This window comes from Capricornis sumatraensis, chromosome 16 (assembly GCF_032405125.1).
Source record: "Capricornis sumatraensis isolate serow.1 chromosome 16, serow.2, whole genome shotgun sequence".
NCBI lineage: Eukaryota > Metazoa > Chordata > Mammalia > Artiodactyla > Bovidae > Capricornis > Capricornis sumatraensis.
In genome coordinates this window covers 47,475,597-47,489,831 of record NC_091084.1, presented here as the reverse complement: position 1 = coordinate 47,489,831, position 14,235 = coordinate 47,475,597, and the positions used below count along the sequence as shown (strand labels likewise).

The following is a 14,235-nucleotide window of genomic DNA, read 5'->3' as shown; positions in this document are numbered from 1 at the left end:
ATGTTGCTTTGGGGGCTTCTCTGGTGTTTTTAGGTGTATACATTTTTTTTGCATAACTGGCATGGTGCCATTTATTTACCTTACCCACTCTCCATAATTTCTTTAACATGTGGCATTTTAAAAAATATTAAGAAAATTCTTTTTCATTGTGGTTTATCACAGGATATTGAATATATAGTTTTCTGTGCTATACAGTAGGTCCTTGTTTGTCCATTCTATATATAATAGTTTGCATCTGCTAGTCCCAAATTCCAAATCCAACCCTTCCTCACCTCCACTCCTCCTTGGCAACCACAAGATTGTTCTCTATGTCCGGAGTCTGTTTTATAGATAAGTTCATTTGTATCATATTTTAGATTCCATTTATAAGTGATATCTTATGGTGTTTATCTGACTTCACAGTATGATAATCTCTAGGTCCATCCGTATTGTTGCAAATGGCATTATTTCATTCCTGTTATGGCTGAACAATATTCCATTGTATACATGTACCACATCTTCTTTATTCATTCCTCTGTCCACGGACATTTAGTTTGTTTCCCTGTGTTGTATACTTGGACTTTTAATACTCAATATCATATTTCTAAAATCTACTTATGTTGCTGTGTTTTTAATTCTAAGGATTCAGTTGCTTCAGTTTTCCTTGGTGTGCTTCCACATTTTATTTATTCCTGGACCATAATTATGAACCTGTAATTCATGATTAAGGAAGGGATATATTCAACCCCCAAACATCTAGAAATAATGATATTATATACCTTGATTTTACCCTATTTGTGCTCATTTTTTGAGCTTCTGGAGTTACCCTACACTCGCAGATCACAGATCGCTTGTGTGCATGCTCTCTATCATGAGATAAAGTTCATTTATCTTTAGTCTCTCTTCCCTGCAGGTTGGAACACTGTGGTTTGACTTCTCTCTGTTGTCAGGATCTCTCTTCTACTCTTAGCAGCAACCAAGGCCTGATAAAAATAAGCCTGACCCTGAATACCTTAGAGCATGAAGAAATTATGAAGTTAAGTGAAGTCTTGAGGTCTACTGAATGTAAACTACAGGTTCTAGGGTAAGTCTTCATTGGCTTCTCAGGGGAGAAGTTTCCTGGAATGAGGCATTTGGGGAGCCATTCATTAATGGCAAGCCTCAGCATCAACCTGATTGTGAATCCTTGGGTATTTTCCAGGCCCTTATTTGTTTTTCTCACATAGAAGAGTGAGTTTCAAGAGGTGCAATGTAGCATAGTAGTTAAGAGCCGAGAACTCTAGAGCCCGACTCTCTGAGTTTGAACTCTGGCCCTGCCACTTACTAGATATTTGAACTTGTACTAGTCCCCACATTCTCTGTGTTTTGGTTTCCTTTGTCTTTAAAATTGATGAAATGACAATATTTACTTATAGGTTTACTGTGAGCATGGATCACCTGAGTCCATACAGGCAATGTTTAGAACAGTGACTAGCACATAATAAACAGTGTATCGTTGGCTGTTTTCATAATCATGAATAGAGCTATTTGCTTGAATAGGAAAAGTCTCTTGACGGATCCTTAAAAAATCTTAATCTCTTTTCCCTTTATCTTCTGTACTCTATTTTCCTTCAACTGCTATGTCTCTCAGTGTATCTCTTTCTCCCTACCTGCTGCCCAGCCATGTTAATATTCTCTGTCTATTAACAGGTTTTTTTCTTTCCTTGAAATAAATTCCCCAGAGAAAGTGAAGGGCTATGGGAGAATTGAGAGGTGTTTTTGTGGCAAGAAGAGGTGTTCCCTTGTCTTCTCAGGTTGTGCAAAGAGGCACTTGATGAGGAAACCCAGAAGCTGCTGGAAGCTGTGGGGAGTAGCAATCTACGCCTAGCTGTTAAGCAGGACTGTAATGATCATGAGGAAGAAGATGGTTCCTGGTGGCGGTGTTTCTGATTTGAAGAACCTGATGTCCTTCAACGAAGTAAAATTAAGGCCTCAGAGTGACAAGGTGGGGTGGCAGGCTCTTAGCTTTAGGTACTCCGTGCCCAGACATATAGCATGTGATGTCTGTCAGATATGGGTTAGTCACTTCTCTGTAAAATGTCTGTTCTACTTCACATGGGAGTTAAGAGGCTATAATAAAATGGAAAACATAAAGCTCTGTGGAAAATATAACATGGTTTGAGTTGAATACAAAGTTTAAGGATTCAGATGTAAGAAGCCTGGAAATGAGACTGGAGAATGGGCCAGGGAGGATTATGTTAAAGCCCCCTATTTCCCTTTCCCTCCATTCCTGCTGCCGTGCCTCTCTTCACAGCCTCACCATCTGTGGCACATTTTACTGAATGCTCCGCTGTGTGTTCTTGGGACCAGTCGGGGCAAAACCACTTGGTGTTTTCTTAAAATGCAGATTTCTAAGCTCCATACCAGATTTATTGAATTAGATTACTGGGTGAGGTTCCCAGACACTGGCATGTTTAATAACTTCCCAGGCAATTCTTTGGTACATTACTCTTTAAGAATCACAAGTCTCAATAGAAATGGGAGTTGCCTTTTCACTGTGAAGATAAATGAAGATATAAAGATTATAGGAGTTTCTAGAGCTAAAAACAGATTCCTTTCTTTGGCAGAAACATGGTATACTAAAATTTTCAGTGGGAGAATGTCTTGTCATGCAATTTATTGCCAAATAACAAACCATCCAAAAACATAGTGGGTTAAAACAATAACCACTTTGTTATATCTCATGACTGGATGAATTAGAATCCAGAAAGGGCTCAGTTAAGCACTTCTTATGCTCCACATGACATCACCTGGAGTCTTGTGGTGATATTTAATTGACAGTCATATTGCTCTGCTCTATAAGACTAAAGAGGACTTCTGTCACATGCCTGGTGACTTGCAGAGGATGGCAGGCTGGGTTAGGCTGGGCCCCTCTTCCCTCCAGTCTTAGGGCCTCTCTAGCAGGGATGCAGTAATGAATGGAGGTTTGGGCTTTGACGAAGTTAAGGGGAAGTTGCCAGTTCTCTTAAAAGGTAGGCCCAGAACTGGCATAAAGCCAATTCTGTCTTACTCCATTGATCTAAACAGTCCAAGCCAGTCTAGATTCAAGGGAAGTCACTGGTTGATGGGAATAGTGTTAGAGAATTTGTGGCCTTCTGTAGTCTACCACAAACTCTTATCCTTTTTCTTTCTGTCTGTCTCTTTGCTGGTATAATAGCTCCCAAGTCAGCATAGCAAGGCTGGAGACAAGAGTGAACCATGGCAGGTAGAAGGGGGCAGAAGGCAATTGGGTGAGAATTTACAAGTAATGTTCCTGGAGCTGATATATGCACACAGAACAGTGATAACAGGTGACATTTGGCAGAGATGATACCTAGAGAAGGGTCAGTATGAGGTTAACTCCCAGTGACAGTTGTCCTGGCTAGAGAAAGCTAGCCTCTCGTGTCTGACTCTTTGTGGACCCGTGGACTATAGCCCACCAGGCTCCTCCTTCCATGGGATTCTCCAGGCAAGAATACTGGAGTGGGTTGCCATTTCCTTCTCCAGGGGATCTTCCCGACCCAGGGATCAAACCCAAGTCTCCCGCATTGCAGGCAGATGCTTTAATCTCTGAGCCACCAGGGAAGTCCATAGAAAATAAAGCATACATCAAAGAAGTGGCATTCCTTTCATAGAGCAGCATCTTAACAACAGGATTGTTGTTTATGAAGGATATAAATGTGCCATTCAATAAATGCGCCATTTCATTCCATTCAATAAAATGTGCCACAGATGGTAAGGCTGTGAAGAGAGCCATAGCAGCAGGAATGGAGAGAAAGGGAAATAAGGGGCTTTAACATAATCCTGGCCCATTCTCCAGGGCCAAATAAAGCTCCAACTAAGGACTAATAAATGCTGCTGCTTTTTTCTTTTTTGGTTGCACTGTGCAACCTGTGAGATCTTAGTTCCCTGGCCAGGGATTGAACCCTGGCCGATGGTAGTGAAAGTGCCCAGTTCTAACCACTGGACAATGGAATTCCCGAAAACTGCTTATAATCAAGGTGATGTCTGCCAAACTTTCAGATAAAGGAAAATTCTTTTGTCTTTTAACTAAATTTCAGAGTATTACAGAGGAAGAAAACTTTCCCATTTCATTTTATAAAGTTAGAAAAACTTTGATAATAGAACTTACAAAGATAACACTACCGAGAAATTTATAATTGTCACTTATGAATATATACTCAAAGACAAAATATATTTGAAAATTATTTCCAACAATTAAAATATACCATGACTATTGTGATTTGTAACAGAAGTACAAGAGGACAAGTACTAGAAGTAATTTTATAATTTATGACATTAGTTGACTGATGGAAAAAGACCAAATAATCATCTTAATATATATTGAAAGGGAATTTAATAAAATTTAGTCTTTTTGGTCGGAGAAGGCAATGGCACCCCATTTCAGTACTCTTGCCTGGAAAATCCATGAACGGAGGAGCCTGGTAGGCTGCAGTCCATGGGGTTGCTAAGAGTCAGACACGACTGAGCGATTTCACTTTCACTTTTCACTTTCATGCACTGGAGAAGGAAATGGCAACCCACTCCAGTGTTCTTGCCTAGAGAATCCCAGGGACAGGGAAGCCTGGTGGGCTGCCGTCTATGGGGTCGCACAGAGTCGGACACGAGAAGCTACTTAGCAGCAGCAGTCTTTTTGGTCAGGTACTTCCATAACATAAAGACTGTTTACACTGCAGATGGTGATTGCAGCCATGAAATTAAAAGATGGTTACTCCTTGGAAGGAAAGTATGACCAACCTAGATAGCATATTCAAAAGCGGAGACATTACGTTACCAACAAAGGTCTGTCTAGTCAAGGCTATGGTTTTTCCAGTAGTCATGTATGGATGTGATTGGACTGTGAAGAAAACTGAGTGCCGAAGAATTGATGCTTTTGAACTGTGGTGTTGGAGAAGACTGGAGAGTCCCTTGGACTGCAAGGAGATCCAACCAGTCCATCCTAAAGAAGATCAGTCCAGGGTATTTATTGGAAGGACTGATGCTGAAGCTGCAACTCCAATACTTTGGCCACCTCATGCAAAGAGTTGACTCATTGGAAAAGACTCTGATGCTGGGAGGGATTGGGGGCAGGAAGAAAAGGGGACGACAGAGGATGAGATGGCTGGGTGGCATCACCGACTCGATGGACGTGAGTCTGAACTCCGAGAGTTGGTGATGGACAGGGAGGGCTGGCGTGCTGCAATTCACGGGGTCGCAAAGAGTCGGACATGACTGAGCAACTGAACTGAACTGAACAGTATACTAGAAGCAATGCCATTTACATTTTGCACATATGCCTGGTATCACTGCTATCAGGTAACCCATGAGCCAGGATCAGGATGAGGCAAGTAAGGCACTTATTCTTCTGGTTGTGCAAGTTCCAGGTCAAACACCATCTTTATTTAAATTTTTAATATTTGGTTATGGATTTTTTGCACTAATTTTTATTTTTAAAAATATTCCACTAAAATATTATTTATCTTCATTCCTGAGGGGCTTTTTGGCATCTCCTTAAATTTTGTGCATCAGGAAAACCACTTCCCTCATTTTAAATAGAGCTCTATGTTAGGAATGGTTTGCAGTTTTAAATAGTATAGTTAACGAGCCAAATACGATAGTGAAAGAATCAAATAGGGTGGTCAAAACAAATGTTATATTTGATTCTTTACATTTTGTCTGTTTTCTTTTTATAGATTTATATTGTAAATTCTTATTTTATTTCTATTATCTTTGAATTTGCTTTGTTAGTATGCTAACTTAAGTTAGATTCTTACTGATTTCCAACCTTATCTTTTATTATAAGCATTAAGACTATAAATTTCCTTCTATTTGCATTTTAATTGAATTCCCATCATTAACCATGGAATCTTTACTGGAGTAGAGTTGATTTACAACATTATATAAGTTTCAAGTGTACAATATCGTAATTCACCATTTTTAAAGTTTATATATTCATAGTTATTATAAAGTATTGTCTATATTCCCTGTGTTGTATAGTATATCCTTGTAGCTTATTTTATATATAGCAGTTTGTATCTCTTAATCCCCTGCCCCTATATTGCCCCTCCCTTTTTTCTCTCCCTCCTGGTAACCACTAGTTTGTTCTCTGTGTCTATGAGTCTTTTTCTTTTTTGTTATATTCACTAGTTTTATTTTCTAGATTTCATATATAAGTGATATCATATAATATTTATTTTTCTCTGTCTGACTTCTTTCACTAAGCATAATACCCTTCAACTCTATCCAGAATATGAACTATTTTCATTAGCATTCATATCCAAATATTTTTATTTACAGTGAAGTAGGTGATCTTGTTGACAGGGGAATATCTGCTAACACCCATTGGGAGTGCACTTCCCCGGGGGTTTCTGGAATCGTGGCCTTCACATCCGGGCAGGAGTGCCTAGATTTCTATTCCTGAGGCCAGCGCCCTGCGTTTCCAGTTGGCTTTTTTTTTTTTTAATTTATTTTTTATTTCACTTTAAAATACTGTATTGGTTTTGCCATATATTGACATGAATCCGCCACGGGTGTACATGAGTTCCCAATGCTGAACCCACCGCCCCCCAACCTCTCTCCCCATATCATCTCTCTGGGTCATCCCAGTGCACCAGCCCCAAGCATCCTGTATCCAACCTAGACTGGAGATACGTTTCTTACATGATAGTATACATGTTTCAATGCCATTCTCCCAAATCATCCCACCCTCTCCCTCTCCCACAGAGTCCAAAAGTCTTTTGAGAGTGGTTACTCTAAGTGAGGCGAATCTGCCCTCCAAGTCCTCTGAGAAAACCAGGAAGGAAGGCAGGGTCAGGACAGTGGTTCCGGGGCACTTATGGATCCTGTGCAGAGGGAGGGGAAGAAACAGCTCAGAGGAAAGCGTGCTGCGCTGCTTGCGGACCTAGCTTTCACAGGGTCCTGGCCAGGCTTGCAGGGAGCACAGGGTTTGTCAGGTTCAGGAACTCAGCGGCTGCCAGCCTTCGTCCCTAACTCTGGCGCTGTCAGAACTATGCACGGGGCGGGGCGCCTGGTAGGGGCATTCCTGGAAGCGACGCCAACTCTGGTCTTCATACCAGAGAAAGCAGAACCCTGGACAGCGCTTTGAGGCAGAGACCTCTTGCCATTACTCCTTTTAGTTCCCAGATCTTTTGTCTGCTTGGTCAGTTTCACCGCTCATAATAAATCCTGAGGCTGTGAAGCCATTTTCCTAAAGAAATGAAATCCTCCAAAGTGGACACTTATTATCATTCATTGAAATAATATAAATGTAGATTAAAGGGAACATTAAAAGACAACCCCCCTCCAAATATTCACAATCCCCCTGGTTCTATAATTCATTAGTATGACTGACAGAACTAAGGAAAGTGCTATACTTAGAATTCCAGTGTATTATAAATGATACAAGTGAACAGCCAGATGAAGAGGTATAAAGAGCAAATTCGAGGGAGGGGGTGGTAGTGAATGCACAGAAATTCCATGCCCCGTCCAAGTGCATGATCCTCCCAGCACATCCATGTGTTCACCAACCCAGAAGTTCCCTGAATCCTTTTTAGGGTTTCTAGATGGGGTTTCACTACATAGGCAGGACTGACTAAACCATATAGTCATGCTAGCATTCTCCTCCACCCCAGATCCATCAGGCAGGTGAGGAAGGGGAGACTCTAGTCAGGATACTCCCTTAGCCCTGCTCATGTTGAGTGTGAGCACACACTCATGAGGGTGTATAAACCTGCTCTTCATGCCTGTATCTACCCCTCAGACAATAATGCTTTAATTCCCCATTGCAATTCTCTATCAAACTGTTACTCTGAGCAGGGTATCTGTATCCATCTCTTTTCATTATGGGCTGTAAAGTATGTACCTTGGTCTGAAGCAATGTCACTCTGTGATCCAAGCTGCTATAATATTTGCTGTTACTGTTCTTTTATAGTACTCTGAGCATTCTCATCTACCACTGAGTAAACAAAGTCTGTGTCAGAATCAGGATCTATTCTCATCAAGACCCATTAGATCCCAGCATCTGACTCACTTGCCACTATGTTCATGGTCTTTTCCCCTTTGAGGTATCTGCAACATATCCATCTGCAGGCTCTGTCTATTTTGTTGGCAAACAAAGCAGTAGTGGCATTTTGTGCTTCAGAGGTGCAAGAGGAGTATGTCTAGACTGGGTCCATCTCTATTTGCTGTAGTCCCTCAATGTCCATTCATTTCATGCACCCAGGTGTCGTCCTCAAGCAAGCACACCAGGGTATCCACCGGTCAGGTCCAACCACCTTGTGAACCTGCAAGTTGGTTCTTCCTATGAGCATCACCATATCTACTATAATGCATCCCTTGAAGTCTCAGTAATTTCAATACAGCCATGCCTCATACAGGCATCTCTTTAATAGGCCAACTTTCCATTCACTTAAGACCAGGCCATTACACAGGAGTCAGATCAAACATAGGGACTTTCTATCACTGTTCATTTCTTCAGTCGTTGCTAGGAAAATAGCATTTTTTTTTTCATTACTACATTGGACTCCTACTCAAAAGGAGGAGCAAGAAGTCCTGTTGAAATGATTGGTTTTTACCTTCTATAAACACAGTGATAACCTTCCAAACAGGATGCTATCCATTCACCTTGGAACTGCCATCCGTAAACCAAGCAACTCTTTGTTGATCAGCTGAAAAACTTTACAGCGCACTGTTCATAGAATAGATTCTGACAGCTCCTCATGCATTTCCAAAGTCAGTCCTGGGAGAAAGAGTCCACCTGCCTGTGAATCCACTGAGTAGCTCTCTGCATTTCCCCAAAAGGGTATACCTATACAAACATTTCCATTTTATTATGGAACTCCTAGGCACTATCTTCCCCCTAGCATGCTTCTCTGACCTTACCTAAGACATCACTGATACTTCAGGCTTTAAGACTATTATAGTTTTTATTTACAGATTTTTTAGTTGTGCTTAAATACACATAACATGGCGCTTACCATCTAATCATTTTTAAATGTACAGTCAGTAGTGTTAAGTATATTCACATTGTTCTGCAACAAACCCCTAGATATGTTTCATCAGGCAGAAATGAAATTCTATACCAATTAAACAATAGCTCCTCATTTCTCATTCCCTCCAGCCTCTGGCAACCACTTCTCTACTTTGTTTCTACGAACTTGACCATTCTAGGATACCTTTTATAAGTGGAATCATCATACAGTATTTTTCTTTTTTGTGACTGGTTTATTTTTCTTAGCATAATGTCCTCCAGGCTCATGCATATTGTAGCAGGTGTCTTCATGTTCTTCCAAGTCTGAATAATATTACACTGCAGATATATACTATATTTTGTTTATCCATCTATCAATGGACACTTGAGTTGTTTCCACCATTTGGCACTGTGAATAATGTTGCTATGAACATGGGTATAAAATATCTGAGAGTCTGCTTTCAATTCTTTTTTATGCATACCTCAAATTAGATTGCTGGATCATATGATAATTTTATTTTTAATTTTTTGAAAAGCCACCACACTGTTTCCCATAGTGGGCTACACCATTTTACATTCCCACCATTAGTGCACAAGTGTTGCAATTTTTCCACATCCTCCCCAATATTTATTTTGTTTTTTGTTTGTTTTTTGATAGTAACCATACTAATGCATGCAAGGTGGTGAGATTATTTTATGTCCTTCAGTCATAAGGACAATTTCAATTAATGTCCAAGAGCAAGCTAGTAACTGCCCCTCAAATGGAAATTCTCTAGTCCAAAGTCCCAGGAGTCCTTACTGTGGGGTGTTCACAGGCTTTTGCTATAAGCCACAGTTTACACTCATCAGTCTATGGTACAGAGAACTCACTTATACCAGCACACAAGGTTTTATTCTATACTGTGTGGGCAATCTTAAAAGCATTTTTTAACTGAAGTATAGTTAATTTACAGTGCTGTGTTAGTGTCAGGTGTACAGCAAGGTGATAAACACATAATATATTCTTTTTCAGATTTTTTCCCATTATAAGTTAGTACAAGATACTGAATATGGTTCCCTGACTGTACAGTAGGTTCTTGTTATCTATCTACAGTATTTTATATATAGTAGTATGTATATATTAATCCCAAATTCCAAATGTATCTCTACTCCTTCCCCTTTGATAACCATATATTTATTTTCTATGTAAATAAGTTCACCTGTATAATTTTTTAGATTTCACATAGATAACATGATATTTGTATTTCTCTGATTGACTTCACTTAATATTATAATCCCTAGGTTCATTCATGTTGGTGCAAATGGCATTTCATTCTTTTTTATGGCGGAGTAATATTCCATTATATATATATATTCATCTGTTGATGGACATTTAGACTGCCTCCATGTCTTGGCTATTGTAAATAGTGCTGCTGTGAATATCGAGGTCCATGAATCTTTTTGAATTTAGATTTTCTCTGGATATATGCCCAGGAGTGGGATGGCTGGATCATACGGTAACTCTGTTTTTAGTTTAGTAGGGAACCTCTATACTGTTCTTTGTAGTGGCTGCACCAACTTATATTCCCACCAACAGGGAAGGAGGGTTCCCTTTTCTTCATACCCTCTTCAGCATTTATTATTTGTAGAATTTTTGAAGATGGCTATTTTTCTGAGGTGAGGTGGGACCTCATGATAGTTTTTATTTGCATTTCTCTAATAATTAGTGATGTTGCACATCTTTTCATGTGCCTGTTGGATATCTGTATTTCTTCCTTGGAGAAATGTCTTTTTAGGCCGCACGTGTGTGTGTGTGTGTGTGTGTGTGTGTGTGTGTGTGTGTGTGTGTGTGTGTGTGTGTGTGTGTGTGTGTGTGTAGCTATTAAGCTGTATGAATTATTTGTATATTTTGGAAAGTAATCTCTTATTGTCACATCACTTGGGCTCAGGCAATCTTGTTTGCTCCCATTTAGCATGTCTGACTGATACTTCTCGAAGGGCAATTTACAGTACTAGGTAGGGGAAACATTCCTCAGTCAGATATAATTTCCACCCACATAATCCATTCAGATAAAAGAGACAAAGAAACCTAATCACTTGATGTAAAGCCTGTTTAAAAATTCCATTTCTCATCCAAACCTCCTCTTAAATTCTATCAACCCTACATTTCTATATTCTCTCAATCTAATTGCAGCTCCAGTTATGGATCACCAGTGGGTTTTGATACTTGACAAGGAGCTTGAGACTCTCTTGTGAAGGAGTCCCAGACATACCTTTGGGACCACTGACATTTTAAAATGTCCAAAGGACCTAGGTAGTTTGTATGAAGGTGATAGCAATGCATAAATAAGTGAATGGGTTCTGGATGTACTGTGGGATCAGGGACTGATTATATGCAGAAAGGGCATTGTGAGAATGGGAGAAAAATAGGAATCACTCCCCAGCAAGTCCCTATGTCAATCAACAGAAAAACGGAAAAAATCAAATCAGTATAGTCATACAGTGACTAAAAAAATCTAACAATAAAGTGCAGACAACTACTGGTGTGTGCGATACATGGGTGAATCTCAAAAATATACTGAGTGCCATAAGCCAGACACAGATGAGTTCATTCTATTTTTATTCCATTTATGTAAAGTCTAAAAATAATAAAAACTAAATTATCATTGATATATCAGGAAACTGGTTATCTCTGAGAGGAACGTATTGTTTTGAAAGGCAGGAGGGAACCATTAGGGGTGAACAACCATTATGGAGACCAATATATTATAAATCTTGATATACGTCGTCCATGTTTACATGGATGTACACATACATAAAATTAATCAAGTATTAAATTTAATATTTTATAAGTAAACTTGTAAATTTTGTATTTATGTTAGCCCTCAATAAAAACATTAATCATTCTAAGAATAGAAATAGAAGACATAACTTCTTTCATATTATTAGAGAAAAAAGAAAGGAATAAAATGAAATCATGATAACAAGAGAGGGCAAGAAGGATGGAACAAAGAGGCAAGAAAGAAGTGGTTAAGAGACAACACACAATAAGCTGGCAGAAAAAAAATTGAAAAATATTGAGCTACATCAAGTATCAGACAAAATCAAATTAAGATAAAAGATGAATAATGAGGATCATTACATAATGAAGTCATTCACCAGAAACACATAGCAATTCTCAATCTTTATGTATTCAAGAATATAACTTTAAATTACATGAGGCAAAGTAGATACAAACATAAAGAAAAATTAACAAATCCACAATTATGGGATTTTAAAACAATTCTCAGCGATTGACAACGCTATCAAAAAGTAAGATAGAATAGGAAAGACTTAAACATCACTATACAAGGAAAGAACTAGACCTTAATATTTACAGAATATACTTTCCTCTCAAGCATATTAGACACACACAGGCAATCATATAGAACATGTTAAAAATAACACTAAAAATATCTGTATGTTTGTAAATTTTAAAAACATATTCTTTATAATTCATGAGTCAAAATGAGAAAATGTTAGGAACTGAACAACAACGAAAATACCATGTATCACAGTTCAGGGCATGCTGTTAACTAATAGTAGAGAATAAAATTTAAATTTAGATACAACAATTAGAAGAAACGTTTCTTTAAAACTCTTAATGGACTAAGTACCTTATCTAAAAATCCAGAATGAAAATAATACAGATTGCAAATCCAAAGAATATGAAAGGAAGGTGAAAAAGACAATAGCAGCAAATAAAATCAAAAGAGGATGAGCAAAGAAAAATGCTAGTTCTTTCAAAAGATAAACTTCTGGCAAGAGTGATCACATAAAAGAGAAAGCAAAACAGGACATGGCTACTGAAAAAATAAATTTTCAAGTTGAACAAAAATGGTAACTTTAGAAAAAAGTATATCTTACAAAAACTAAGTCAAGAAATTTTTAAAAATCTAACTAGACTGAAAATCTAAGAGAAATTTGAGCAAAAATATCAGCTAGGTATGGGAGAGAAAATTATTGGCTAAGACCCTTTATGCTTGGAAATGTAAAATTTCTAAGTATGAACAAAATTCGTTAATATATTTTAAAACGAATACCTCCCAAACAAGTAAGTTTACTTCAGAAATATATTAATAGTGAATATACTAAAATTATATATTAAATAATAAAAATTGTTACTGTAAACTGATGTGATGCATTTAAACTTTCACTTCCATTCATGCATGCTAAAAAAAAATCACAAGACCTTAAAAGAGCCCTTATTAAAATCAGAAGCATCATAAAAATGCCTTTTACTACCCTTTTCAAGATTAAATGCTATTGCAATAAACAAATGTAGCATTATTCACACACAATCAATATAGTATAAAATAAAAAAGTGGTTTTAGACCATTTACTCTCAGGTAAAGAGAGTTCACTAATTTACTCTTCACGCTTACTTCCATTCAGAGGATATCATAAAGAACAAATTTGAATTGTGTAATTCGTTTGAATGAACCCAGAATGTTTTGTTTTCCTGAGGTGTGCTTCTTCTCTCAAGATTAAGAGGTAAAGCCTTTAGTGGTCTATGCTCGCTTAGGTACTACTTTGACAGGTGTCTACGTGCTTTCACATTTGCCTTTACTTTGTCCCTGAGGTGACTTTCTGTTCAATACTTACCTGAAAGGACAGTTTTAATACTACGCAACTACGAGTTCTTTGAAGGCTGAAAAACGGAAGAAAATGCATCCAAAGAATGACTCCCTCTCCTTCCTATTCTACCAGGGAACTTTCCACTTACCAAGTTCTCTCTTGCCCCTTGGCAATGCAAAATATCTTATTCTTAATACATTTTATGTACAAAATTCATTTAAAAACTTTAAAATTGTTCTTATTCCATTTTTCTGTTAATTTTTGTTTGAATGTGGTTTGGGTAACTTGGATTGGAATGCATTAAAATTCTTCTCATTAAAGTGTATCAAAAGAATTTAAGCCAAGGATAGGTTAATCAGCCGAAATTTAACGACTGGAAAAAAAGGTACAAAACCGTCAGTCTTCCTCGACGCGGAACTACGGCTCCGGCACTACCAACCAATCACAACCAGCAAGAGCCTAGCACGCTGAGGGAACCAGATCAGAGAGGCGCAAACCGGAGCGTTCCGCCTGCGCAGCGGGGGGCGAGAACTGCGGTTCCGGGGTTTCGCGACGACGCGGCGCCCGACCAGTAGGAGCCGCCCTCGACCAGCGGGCTCAGAAGGCACGACGACTGCTCGCCTTCGCCACACGCCGCCACACACCGCCACTGACCGACCACCCGACCGGCAGAC

General features: G+C 38.7%; 1 protein-coding gene across 1 annotated transcript in view; it reads left to right on the top strand.

The window, feature by feature from the left end:
• Nucleotides 1-1,908, top strand: part of NLRP14 (NLR family pyrin domain containing 14) — a 34,529-nt gene extending 32,621 nt beyond the window's left edge. Inside the window, exons 10-11 of the mRNA XM_068989398.1 lie at nt 893-1,063; nt 1,773-1,908. Coding sequence (XP_068845499.1) covers nt 893-1,063; nt 1,773-1,908 — 307 coding nt within the window. The remainder of the gene's footprint in view (nt 1-892; nt 1,064-1,772) is intronic.
• The last annotated feature ends 12,327 nt before the right edge of the window (nt 1,909-14,235 follow it).